At 37.8% G+C, this 13,635-nt stretch overlaps 1 protein-coding gene across 1 annotated transcript; it reads right to left on the bottom strand.

Moving 5' to 3' along the window:
- Nucleotides 1-4,988: 4,988 nt before the first annotated feature.
- LOTGIDRAFT_142008 (hypothetical protein) lies at nt 4,989-7,717 on the bottom strand (the record flags this gene model as incomplete). The annotated part of the gene is made up of 5 exons (XM_009051900.1): nt 4,989-5,287; nt 5,878-5,985; nt 6,326-6,542; nt 7,004-7,113; nt 7,483-7,717. The coding sequence occupies 5 exons, from the start codon at nt 7,715-7,717 to the stop codon at nt 4,989-4,991; spliced, it is 969 nt and encodes a 322-aa protein (XP_009050148.1).
- Nucleotides 7,718-13,635: the final 5,918 nt, after the last annotated feature.

Here is a 13,635-nt window from a genome sequence, read left to right as displayed (position 1 = left end):
GTTTCTTCCACTGGTTCAGGAGGAGTTGGTTCAGCTTTCTTTCTGGAACTAGGTGCTGGAGATTCTTCCCTTCCTTTCTTCCCTCTTTTTTCTTTATTTAGTAATTTGGGTTTGGCTCGTTTAGGTGTGTCTTCACCAAAGGACACAAAGAAGCCCTCTATGGGTGGTTCACCTACAAAAGATAGACTAATCAATGAGCATTTAGATAAAGGTGCTGTCCTAAAAGTGAGCCCTGTCTTCGATTACCGCCACTACCAGAGCTGTTGGAACTCTTTGCCAGCAAGGCAGACAAATGTAGATATTAAGCTAATGATCACAACCCGTTTTTGGGGAAAGATGGCATATTTTTGGAAAAATTTCCTACCTGTGGCACTACTACTATCATCTTCTCCATCTGTAGAGCGAGGTGGTGTGTGGCTGTTTGGGGAGTCCACATAATCATCTCTAGAGGGTTCGCGAGGTAATGAGGCACTACGTGATGATCTACGATCAGTGAAACTAGTTGACATGGGAGGTGTGGACTCTCCGGTTGGCTGGCTGTAACAATCTGGTAAACCTAAAAATAAAACCAAGAAAATGTGGACCAGGCTGCCTAATAAGGGTACAAGCAATATATATATATATATATATTTAGTAAATCCTGTGGCTTACACCACTCTGTATTTGTGAAGTCAGGTCCATATGTATCAAAAAGAAATTCGTAAAGGCTCACCTTCTTGGGCAGCTTCCAATTTACTTGATGAATAGCCTTGAGCTTTAACTTTAGCAGCTGGCATCTGCCACTGTCCTCTTCCTCCCTGCTGATTGGAAGCAGCTTCATCTGAATCGTACTGCCTAGAATCATCTAGATGCTGATGGTGGCGACTAGGTCTGGGCAAGGTCTGGGCGTGTTCTGGAACTGACCGAGATTCACCTGTGGGGGTTCTTCCTGATCGCATCTGCTGTTCGTGTTGTAAGGACAAGTGAGCGATTTCTCCTTGAAGCTGGGTTAAACTTTGGTTCAGGCGGTCCAGTGATCCACCGTACTCTTCAACCGAGGGGTTACTTCCCCTGCTGTGTGAGGAATGTTCTGAACCTTCTGAAGGAGCTCGACGAGAAGCAGCTGGGACAGGGGATTGAGTTAAGGACCGAGACTTCTCTTCGTAACTATCGCGACGTAGGTCTGAACCACTGTCTCTTCTTTCTGGTAAACTTTGAGCCGAGGTGGACATCTCGTCCTCCGTTAACCATTTTTTCTTCACAGTGTCAATCTGATTTTGGATTCCATCCCTGGAGAACTTGGCAGCTGGTGCATCATGCGCCAATGAAGTTGGTCTTTGGGGTTCTGCAGATTGACTAGATTCCCCAAAGGATCTCTGACCCGGCAGTGACATCTGACCCAGACGTTCTCGAACATCAGCAGCCAAACGTTGACTATGAGAGGATTCTGGTTCTTCTGCGATGCTATCAGGACCATCTTTGTCCGGCAAATGCTTGGACACAACTTGTAAGAAAGCTGCTTTTCCCATCCTTTGCCGCATCTTCTGTTGCTGGAGCTCCGATCGATGCTTCTTCCTCTCAATTTCCTTCCGTTTTTCATCAAGCTTCATGCGAAGGGACATGAGCTCTGTTGCCAAGGGTTGTCCAGGTGATGACCCTTCGTCATCACTCACATCGTTATTCTGATTGGCCGATCTTTGAGCACTTTGTTGCCATGTTGTTTCATTGGGCAGCTGAGCAAAGGAGGTCTTCTTTGCTGCCTCCTGCTGTTTGTTGAGGAAGGAAGATTTTAAGGCTGATCTTGATGGATTTTCATCTTGGCCATGTTGCATGTACACATACCCCGAATTCTCCATTCCACCATGAGCTTCCTTCAACCGCTTGATCTCAGCAAAGTTGGTGGTGTGGGGTATCTTGGATCGATCGATGATGCTTGTGGAGGGTGGCGGCAGCTTATCAGTAATCACCAGCATCGGTTTGGATGTACCGTTCATTGATCCTGAAGGAGATGAGTTCTTCAGTTCCTCCATTTCCCTAGCTTTATGGTCATAATGAATCTTGTGGGACTCGTGATCTGAGAAGTCTCCTGAGCTTCTACTGCTAGCTACACTGCCTTCTCTGGAATGGAATCGACGATGATCATCCAGACCATCCACGACTGGGATTCCAGCGGCGCGAGCGCTATGCTGGGTATGGACCTGCTCTGGAACAGAGTAACTTGAAGTCACAGGTTCCTGAAGAGAAGCATCAGTATTGATGTAAAAGGAGTCAACTGATTTTCCAGGAGACTCCATAGCTGAAAGATTGTCCTCACTTAATGGATTGCCCGACATTTCATCAGGAGCAGGTGAAAGCGAGCTGAAAGGAGACTTCTTCTTTGGTTTGGTGGGTGAAGTCACCTTCTTCCTCCCATGACCTCTTTCTTCAGCTTTGGTGTGGTTGCTTACTCTTTCTTTGGATGTTTTTAGACGTGCCGGTGTCAAGCGCTCTGGTTCGTTTGTGGGGTTGGTAGGCAATGCGGACACTCGTGACCTTGAGCTGTTTGAGGTGACGCTTTCCACTTCCATGTAATCTGGATGGTTGGGATCGTGGATATTCGAATGACGCCCGGGTCTGGGACTGCGTGGTGTGAAATCTAGATCCACGTGGTCTGAGAAGCTCTCATGCACTTCAGAATCGATGCTGACATTGGCTAACAGTCGGCTGTCTCTACCTTCTGTTTGATTCAACCTGGAAAAAAGAAAGCATCCCTCGTTAAAGGACTTTTCCCATCTTGAGCGTTGATTATCTGAATCAATTTAATTTTCATGTCATCCATCAAATGCAAAATATTAGTTTTGGCATAAATTCCAAATCGTCTTCCAAAATGCTGCATGAGATTTCTTGGGGAAATTTTGTGCAGAATCCATCCCAAACCAAATTTTCTAGAATATACTAATCATAAGATATCAAAAGCTAAAAAACAAATCTGAGAAAACCACTGAAAAATGGACATAAACTGAAAAAGAATCAAAATAAACCTAACCATATAGTTTCAAGGCAAACATTCAAAAATAAACATGCAGGCAAAGAGAGAGAAGAATACAGAAATCGTAAAAACCAAACAAGACAAACCAAATACATCTACCACGAAAATTCAAAAGGGGACACAAGAAAACACGGAAAACCAAATATAAATGAAATTTCAAAAATTCTCAAACAAGGGAGACAACCTTTGTAAGTAACGTGACGTGTTATTGTTGTGGCGATCATCCCAGGCCAGCACGGACACGGACTCTTCCACGACCATGCCACGATCTCTTGGTGTACTAACAGACTGCGACCGTCTGGCTCCTTTCGACGAACCAGGACGACGCAGACTTGTCGCATCGTCTTTACTTCGGCGTAACTGTGGTTGCTGTTCATGCTGACGCTTTTTTAGCAAAGGGAGGCGACTCCCTCTCGATGATCTAAATAAAAAGTTCGAAGATGGGTGAGTGATGGAAGATGAAAGGAGAGAAACACTTTTTACAAGGATAGCATCTTGGGTTCACCAGGATCTTTTCTACTGACTGGTCCTTGATCTTTCCCCGGATTATCCGTAAGAAAGAAACAAGAAACAACTTAGGTTAAGGATCCTTTCTACCTGCTTGTCCCTAAACCTTTTGACATTGATCTTTCCTGGATTATCTGTACCCATTTACAGCTGGGTTGACTGGAATAATAAGGATCCTTTCTACCAGCTGGTCCTTGACCAAACTTCTTGGTATTGATCTTTCCCAGATTATCTGTACCCATTTACAGCTGGGAAGAATTCATAATGAGGAAAGATGACTGGTTGTGCTCAGAATCCAAAATAAACTAGAGCTGTGAACAGCTCTGGGTGTGGCTTTTGGATCTTTTCAACTCCTATCCTTGTGGCTTTCAACTCCAATTTCTTCAAGATATGATTGCTGCATAAGGTTAAGCTAAGTCAAATCAAGGAAACAAAATGAAACTCTGCAAATGGTCATTCCAAAAACAACATGGGGAAAAATTCACGATAAGTGGGATGAACAGAACAGGGAAACATTCAAGATGCATTCATTGGATAAACAACACAAAAATTGAAACAGAAGGAACTTATATCTTGTGGGGATCATGGATATTTCACTTGGTCCTGTTTTGCTTTTACTGCACATGGTTGCTTTGCCCCAAACTGCACAAGTATGACCATAGGATCATTAAAAGCAATGTTCACCTTCTCAATTGAGCATTTATATATATCAAAATTCCAGAATTAAAGGGGCTAGTCCACTTTGAAAATGTCAAGTAATTGAAAATTGGACAATCTAAAAAAATCTAAGCCACTTTTCCATCCAATTGAATATAATGATTTAAAGGTGTGTAACTATTTAGATTATAAATCTAAATGGGCATGCACCTTTAATGATCAATCTTAAGCATTTTTAGTAAAAAATACTACTAAGACAACATGCTTTTTACAATATTAGAACAAGCAAGCAACAGGACATGCGTTCGTATGTTAATCGTAAATTACCCAAAAAATATACATGACTTACGTTGTTGAAGATACATTGCGGTTATCTGCTGAGATTTCCGCGACGTTTTTCGAAAAACTCTTTTTAGTAGCACTAGAGATTGCTGGTAGGCCATTATGAGCTGAAATAATAAGATCGTCAAGTGCATTATGGGAATAATTTTCGAAAATTACTACATATTCACAAAAGGATCCTGTCTACCAGCTGGTCCTTGACCAAACCTCTTGGTATTGATCTTTCCCAGATTATCTGTACCCATTTACAGCTGGGTTGACTGGAATAATGAGGATCCTGTCTACCAGCTGGTCCTTGATCAAACCTATCGGTCTGGATTTTTTGTGCTGATTTACAGTTGGTTTCAGGAAAGATGACTTATTTACAATCTGTCCAAGATAAGAACCCACGACCACTATTCTTTGTACCTAAACAACTAAATGATGTCAGTGATCCCAACGCTTTAATAATCTATGTTACAGCAAGTCCTCGAGTTCAATTACTTGGGGTTTTTGCTACCACAAAACGTAACACTGCAGAACACCACCTACCTTCTGTGTCTGCATCCTTGTTGCCTGAACGCTGAACGCACGACGCCGGATTAAGTTCGAACCAGTAGAAAAGTTCGGCCAATAGCACTATGATATTTTCCCGCATTTTGTTGGTACTGTACAGCAGGTCCTCGTAAGTGAAGTGAAAGCACTTTGAGGGTAGATGTTTCTCACAAAATGTCCTCACAAGTCTTAAATTATACAGGGAGTCCGCAATTCCAACGTTTTCCTTCATGCAGATATCTGGAATGGAGAAAGGTGCAAGAATGTTTCATGTTTTTTGCCCCAGATCCAGGGCAGAAGACCCAAAGAATATGACCAAATGTAGGTTTGTGGAAGGTTAAACAATAAATAAACCAAGTACTAACGATCCCAAAGAACATATTGGTGAAACATTGGTAGCAGCTAATGATTTTTTCATATGAGGAAGTATATCAATTATAAGTGAGTCAGTATTTCAGAATGAAAAGTGGTATCAGGTGTCTAGAAGGTGCATTGAGGGTAATTTTGCCAGGACAGCAGCATTTGCCTGCTCTTTTTCGATTTCCGACTGTCCAGGGATCTTTAACGTGCACAGCCTGTAGCACACAGGGCCTCGGTTTATTGTCCCATCTGATCGACCAGACGCTTTTTCCATGTCAGCCCCTCCAACCTGTATCACTGACAGGGGGAAACCGGGTTGAACAATCCGAAGGTATTATCTCGACCTATGCCAAGATTGAACCCTGGACCTTCAGCCACTGCTGCTCCTACCATGAAGATGCTGTCCAATCCCAAAAAAGGATTAGCGATAGCTGCAAATGAACCTTATTCTTATTGAGTGCCGTCTTTACCTGTAAACTTAAGATATTTGGGACAGTAGAAAGTAATAAGACAGGCAAGAGAACAACCATCACCAATATCTTCTGAGAGATTCTCTATCACAGGGTAAGGTTCCCGTCCTGGAGTCCGACTTTTTATTCTGACCTGAAAAATATACCACCCTCATTATTAATTCTGACTTTTGGCGCAGACTTGGGTGCTCGATGCCTTATAAGGAAGATCAATCTAATTTTTGGTTCTTTGTTTTTGTCTCTATTGTAATCTAACATGTTTTCTACAACAGTCTTGTTCTAATGACATTATTCTTAACCAATCAAATTGTAGAATCCGATAGAGGATGTCATACACTTTGTTATGCTATTTAGAATCTGGTTCTACCAGACAACTTCTTTGATTGGTTTGGAAAACAGAGTAAGAAGGGGCACACCCCACCTTGAAGATCAGTCCTTACCTTCTGACTGGTCTCTCCTTGAATGACCTGATTGCCCACAGCAAATTGAGAAGCACTACAAATCTTATTGATCCAGAACACAATAGAGTCTTCAACAGTGGAGGGCAGCTCACTGGAAGCATTGAATGTGGTCACTCTTCGTACTGCCTGGACCACATTCTCTACGCTGGCTGTCTCTGCTGCATACGCCATCATCAAGCCATTGATTAAAGCTAGATGCCCCTTCTGAAAAAAAAGGAGAGAAATACGCCATCAGTACATTGATTAAAGATAGATGTCCCTTCTGAAAAAAAGCAAAATATACCATCATCAAACCATTTATTACAGCTAAATGTACCTATTTTAGAGTGTCCACAACATGATTGGTACATAAATGGCAGAGGCAGCCATTCTGAATGTCACATGATATCAACATCAAGTCCGATTGGTTAAACAAATATCTATCACCCAATAAAAATACCCTTGACAGGAGCAGACAAGCGAATTTAATCACCAGCATAAATATTCGGCTGAAAATATCTAACTTTTTTTAAATGCCAGCGATTCGTACGGGCGTAAAAAAATCGCTGTCCATACAATGAAATTTTTGACTGACTTTAAAATTTGCCACGAACAGGCCATAAAATACGCTTCTTTTCCCCAAACAGTTGATCAAAAGTAATGTAAAAGTTCTGTTAAATCCTTACCACATGAAAGGGAGCTGTTTTCTGTAAAACTGTTTCTGTAACAGCCACATCATCAGAGTCTGTTACATAAATAGACTTTCTGGATAGAATATGTAAAATGGCTGAATGACCTACAAACAGAAGAACCAGAATTTCAAATCTCTGTAAAATTCATCATTCAGATTAATCATTCTATTAAAAAGATTGTAAGGAAGTTTTCTAAATTTTATATGTGTATCAGGGACACTGATAGCATCAATTTACATCATTCCAATTTTCAATCAGACGTCTGTGGTTCCTGTAATTCCACTAAAACTAAATGTTTGATGATGTCACTAATCACAAAGTCCTTATGTGATAAAGCATATTTTACGATTAGTGATGTCAGCAAAGAATTTCAGGAACCACAGACGTCTGATTGAAAATTGGAATGGTGTAAATTGATGCTATCAGTGTCCCTGATACACATACACATTTTTTTTTAACAATTTGTTACCTACCATGCCTTTGCAGAACAGTTTCTGGAAAAATATTTGAGCAGGCATTACAATAGACCTCACTGGATGATAGAGCATTGACTAATATAGGCTTGATTAACCAGCTCCCTGTATCGGTCTCGTAGAAGGGATCTGTGAAGTCTGAAGGAATGTTGTTGCCATAGGCTTTCTGAAGAACCCACGATATAGACGCTCTTATCCTGGCCTGGAAAGACAAAGAACATTTTTTGAAAATCATGAAAGCTGAAATTCTAATCTACCGATGGTCAAATTTGGATTAAAAACTCCTAAAAAACCAAGAACTAATGATCCAAACCGCAAAATGAAACCAGCAATCCAAAATAACATGTTATTCAGTCAAAATTTGAATGAGTAACGTTGAAAAAAATCTGATGAGATATTGTGCCATCTTATTTTAATTTGTCAGCCACCTGGATCACTTTCCAGAATGAGAATTCAGCACCCAGTTCATCTACAATTTAATATGCATGAATTGTCAGAGTAGTGATGTAAATTTTCAGAAATTTATCTTAATTTTTACATGTATAAAATCCAGATTAAAACAATCTGTTTTTGATTTAATTGCGGATGAACTCATCTCCAATTTTGATTATGAATAGAGCTATTGGTAGCTGAAATTGAGCTCTATCAACTGATACCAACCATGAAAAGTAATTCTGTCTGATTGTCCACGGACGGACAGGATTTTTCTGAATCACATTGACACTTCCTTCCATTGATAACACTTATCATACACATAATATCACTTAATCCTAGCAAGATTTGGACTTTCAACTTTTCACAAAATTCAGAGCACTAGATTTATGTAGTCCAATATTTTGAATACTAAAAATATTTTGATTAATTCGTCAATTTTAATATTTGTATTTAAAAAAATTCGAATCTAATCCAAAATCCACAAAAAATCATTTACAAAACCACAACAAAATACACAAATACAAAATGATGACTTAGGTGTATCAAAAATTGTATTTGTATCCAACATACAACAAATTCAAAAAGTATTTGTATAAAAAATTGTATTTGTATCCAAAATACAAGAAATTCAAAAAGTATTTGTATAAAAATTTGTATTTGCATCCAACATACAACAAATTCAAAAAGTATTTGTATAAAAATTTGTATTTGCATCCAAAATACAACAAATTCAAAAAGTATTTGTATAAAAATTTGTATTTGCATCCAAAATACAACAAATTCAAAAAGTATTTGTATAAAAATTTGTATTTGCATCCAAAATACAACAAATTCAAAAAGTATTTGTATAAAAATTTGTATTTGCATCCAAAATACAACAAATTCAAAAAGTATTTGTATAAAAAATTTGTATTTGTATCAAAAATCTACGAAAAATCATTTACAAAACCTCAACAAAATACACAAATACAAAATGATGTCTTGGGTATATACAAAAATAGCAATTGTATCCAAAATACAAATATAATTTAAGCCAAACTTAATCCAACGAAAAACACAGCTAAAATGATGAGTTAGTCAACGTATTTGAAAATGTCACCTATAATGATGACAGTGTGTCAACAAATGATTACTAATATAAAGATATATAAATCATTTAATACGTATTGATGAATCAATGTGTATCAGTTATTTGAAACAGACTATAGATAAATATTTACCTATATTGTACAGTAATCAATTTTCCAACACTCCAAAGGGACAATGAGTTATTTTTTTTTTATTGCGGTTATATTTTTAGGCTTGTGATTATACAGCTGTACCCATCCTGTGTGTGTCCCTTATCACTTTTAAAGGCCACGTTCCTTAGCCCTTATTAAAACAAACCCTCAACATGACAATGTGTTATTCTTTTTTATTGCAGTTAAATATTTACTCCATTGAACTTAAGGCTAGACATTTTAAAGCTATACCTGTGTGTGTCCCTTATCATTTTACAGGCCAAGTTCCTTAACCCTTTTAATAATAGCAATCAAAACTAGTAATGGCTTAAATATGATTCTAATGTGTGTTGAAATATTTTAGCCTTTTTAAATTCGACTCATTAAGTCAAGGAAAAGAGTCAAAATGGTTGTGAACTACGTTTGTATGTGTTATATTCATGAAATAACCATACATAGTTTTATATGAAGAGTTCTTCAATGAAGGAGGTTAGTTTTTTACCTATGACCTAATAAGGTAATAGTATGAAATAGACTATAGGTCATGAGTAATACTAATAAAATGTAGTAAGTTCAAAAATCAATAAGTTATACTGGTTATTAGAGTTTATATAGCATATACCTGGTTAGTTATTCAGGTAGTCCAACGAGGGGGAAAAGGGAGGGAGAAGGGGGAGAAAGAGAGGTAAGGGGGGAAGGGGGAAGGAGAAGTTAGATTGGTTATTAGAGTTTATATAGCATAGACCTGGTTTGTTATTCAGGTAGTCCAACGAGAGGGAAAAGGGAGGGAAAAGGGGCAGAAAGAGAGGTAAAGGGGGAAGGGGGAAGGAGAAGTTAGATTGGTTATTAGAGTCTATATAGCATATACCTGGTTTGTTATTCAGGTAGTCCAACGAGAGGGAAAAGGGAGAGAAAGGGGGGAAAGGGGGAAAGAGGGAGAAAGGGGGAGAAAGGGGGAAAGGGGGATGATTAGTTAGATTGGTATTTAAGTCTATAAACCATATACCTGGTTTCTCATTCAGGTATCAAGGGGCAAAGGGGAGAAGGGGAGATAAAAGGGGGAAAAGGAAGATAAAAGGGGGATAAGAGGGGGAATGAAGGGGAATGAGAAGTTAGATTGGTACTAGAGTCTACATAACATATACCTGGTAGGTCAACTCAGCGAACAACTGGATAAAGAGGGGGAGAAAGGGGAAAGAGTTGGGGGAAAGGGGAATAGGGGAAGGGGTATTGTCATTTAAGTATCAAAGGGTAAAGGGGGAGGGGATCAAAGGGGAAGTGAGAATTGAAAGGAAGATCAAAGGGGAAATGGAAGAAAGAAAGGGAAAAGGAATAAAGGGGGAAAAAGGGGAAAAGCTGCTAGGGAAGTCAGGGGGAAGGTGCTTCTAATGGTATTTGTAAGATGAACATGGGGATCCTTGGACACAGCACTGAACAGAATACACTGAAGCACTGAATAATGGGCAAGCTCTGAAGATCACTAGCATAAGCAGAAGAAAGCAGTGCAGCACATCGCTTAATATCGCTTAAAAAAGATCTTTTCACCTTAAAAAATTTGGCTTCCTTTTTGGAGAGTAAAGACAGTGCTTCCTTCATTTCAAAGAAATTCGCTTCTTACTTCTTCACTATGGGTAACCTCATATACTTGTCCTGATGATGCTTTCATATCCAAAACATGTGATAACTGGAACATCTAATCACCTAGACATCAGAGCTTGGAATTGTCTGGTATTCATGGAAAATTTTCACAGCTATCTTTAAGCCATTACGCATTACAATTTCAAACCTTATTCATTTGCCAATAATTTGTCCTGATGAAGGTTGCATATCCGAAACATATGATAACTGGAACATCTAATCACCTAGACATGAGAGCTTGGAATTGTCTGGTATCCATGGCAAAATGTCACAGCCATCTCAAAATTATTACACACTAGAAAACTTCAGGCTTCAGATCTTATTGATTTGCGGTGTATTCGAGTGCAGTCTACATAAAATCTTACTCCGTTGTTCAAGCATTACATAAAATCTTTCAAAAAATTGAATCTCAATCCACATTTTGCAGACGTTGCCAGGATGAGAAAGCAGAACTGTCAATGACCTTCACCTTCTTATGTCATATGTCATTTGTAGATAGTGTTGTCAAGTCCCTCGCCATTTATGAGAATTAAGTTAAATTGTAGACTCGATTGTTGAGTAAGGACGTTGGATAAGCTTCACCTTCTGATGTCATTTGTAGATAGTGTTGCCAAGTCCCTCGACATTTATGAAAATTAAGTTAAATAGTAGACTCGATTGTTGAGTATATTGCTATTTCAAAGAAGTTAGATAGTCTCCTTTTTCCAGTAATAATATAGATACAGAAACGTAGACGTTTTTCATTATATATTGATACAGACTGAAATTGGTAGATATTATTTTCCAGTAAAAATATGTTAGTAAAATATAACGTAAGTTAATCTAGTCTACAACACCGATATTAGTAATATAATCATATTAAGCACCTGGTTAATCAAGACTCGAAATATAATTATCCAGTCTTCCAAAAACCATTGTTAGTAGTTAATCCGACACCATGTTAATCAAGACTATTATGAAGTCAGAATTATCAAGTACACTCACGCTATAGTCCTCTTCAAGGAGAACTCCGTCATAAAAATCTTCGATATCATTTTTCTCTGAGATTAAATCTTCTTGTTCAAATTCAGCGTCAAGGGTTCTAATCTCCTTTCCTCCGAGAATAAAAACTGAGTCACTTTCGTCAAGACTGTCGTTTTCAAAACTAGCGTCACTTATAAGCGAGTCACATTCCATCTTTGGCGTTTCGGGCTTTTTTTGGGCTCTAAGTCATTCCGTCATACACTCTTTGATTAATCCACAATTCAACACATGCAAATTATTTTGTGTTCATCACTAAATGAAAAATGAAATTGTCGTCTGCTATATTCCTTATAAGGTATTACATCTCCACGATCTTTAAGACTGATTCCTCATGTAATTTAGAAAGTTAGTATGACCCAATAAATCAGAATCGATAACTTCTTTTCTTGTCGTCTGCTAACAAAAAAAATATTTCCCATAAATAACTTTCAAGTCTGCTTTTCATATGACAACTACATTGTGACAATAAAAATCAAATTCAACCCAGATTTTCTAAAGGTGGGGACACACGAACGGTCTTGGTCGACGATTTTTGTCGCTGACTAGAGACTTGTCAAGGGTCTGAGACAAAAATCTGCAGTCGGTCGTTTTCCACTATGTCGATAATCACATGCGGATCATGCAATTGAAATGAAATAAATCTGATTGGATGATCAAAAAAGCAATCCAAAAAAGCCTAGAATGCCAAAAAGCATAAACATTACTATACCATCAAAATTACATTTTTTGTCCCAAAAATGCACGACACACAACGAAAAATTTAACATCCAAAACTAAAACAACACAGATGAAAGCAAAAGTCCACTAGAAAAGTATGTCAACAATAAACCTTAATAGAATGTAATATATAGTATACCAGGGGTAATATTATCAATAACAGACAATAATCCCAGCTAATCCTTTAATCCCCCTTAATCCACTTCCCTGGTTAACTGACTGAACAATATCACACTCAATTGATAAATATTTAGTTTTCATGTTATCTTTCCAAATTTGTTAAACGATTTTAAAAAATATTACAAAGCAAATATTGATTAGAAGAAAAGTGCCAAATGATGTCAAGGTGTTAGATACTCTCCTATAGAAGCACTGGCCAAGGTCACAAGAAGAGAACATACTCAAGGTATTAGACAGAGTTGTGGTTATAATTTCGTTTAAAATCAGTCTAAATTAAAATTAGAACAAACTTTCGTTCAGTTTTTTTTATTAGCTTTTATTTTTAATATAGCCACTTTAGTTAGGGTCTAACGACAGCCCTCTTTAACGTTCGTCCAATTAACCTGATAACCACTGCATCACAAAATTTGATTGGTTAAAGCAGATGTTCAAGAGGGCTGTCGTTAGACCCTAACTGAAGGGGCTATATCAAACAAAATTTTGGTCTAAATTGAGCCATTGCAGTGTTGATTAAAACTAGCCCCTTTTTTTCATCTGGATATAAAAATATCCATGCCTCAGACATTGCTTTCGAGACTCTCCTGTTTTAAAAGAAATAGCAAATTAAACTAGAAATTCAGATAATTCAAGTTTTTATAAATAATGTGACATTTTCTGGCATTATAAGTTTGTTTATTTCTATTGTTTACTTTTCCCCAACCTTAAACTTGTCAACAAATAATTTGCATATTTTCACCTCAACTCGACCACGAGTTTACAAAATAATTTAAATCTTCTTCTTTTTAGTTTCATCAAATTGTGAACAAACTATACTCCACAAAATTCCAAAATTAAAAAGTGACACAATATATTTTTTGAATCACCACAAAATGGGATCAAACTATACTCCACAAAATTCCAAAATTAAAAAGTGACACAAAATATTTTTTGAATCACCACA

The sequence above is a fragment of the Lottia gigantea genome, assembly GCF_000327385.1.
Source record: "Lottia gigantea unplaced genomic scaffold LOTGIsca_173, whole genome shotgun sequence".
Lineage (NCBI taxonomy): Eukaryota > Metazoa > Mollusca > Gastropoda > Lottiidae > Lottia > Lottia gigantea.
Note: the sequence above shows the minus strand (reverse complement) of the source record. Positions and strands in the feature narration are given on the sequence as shown.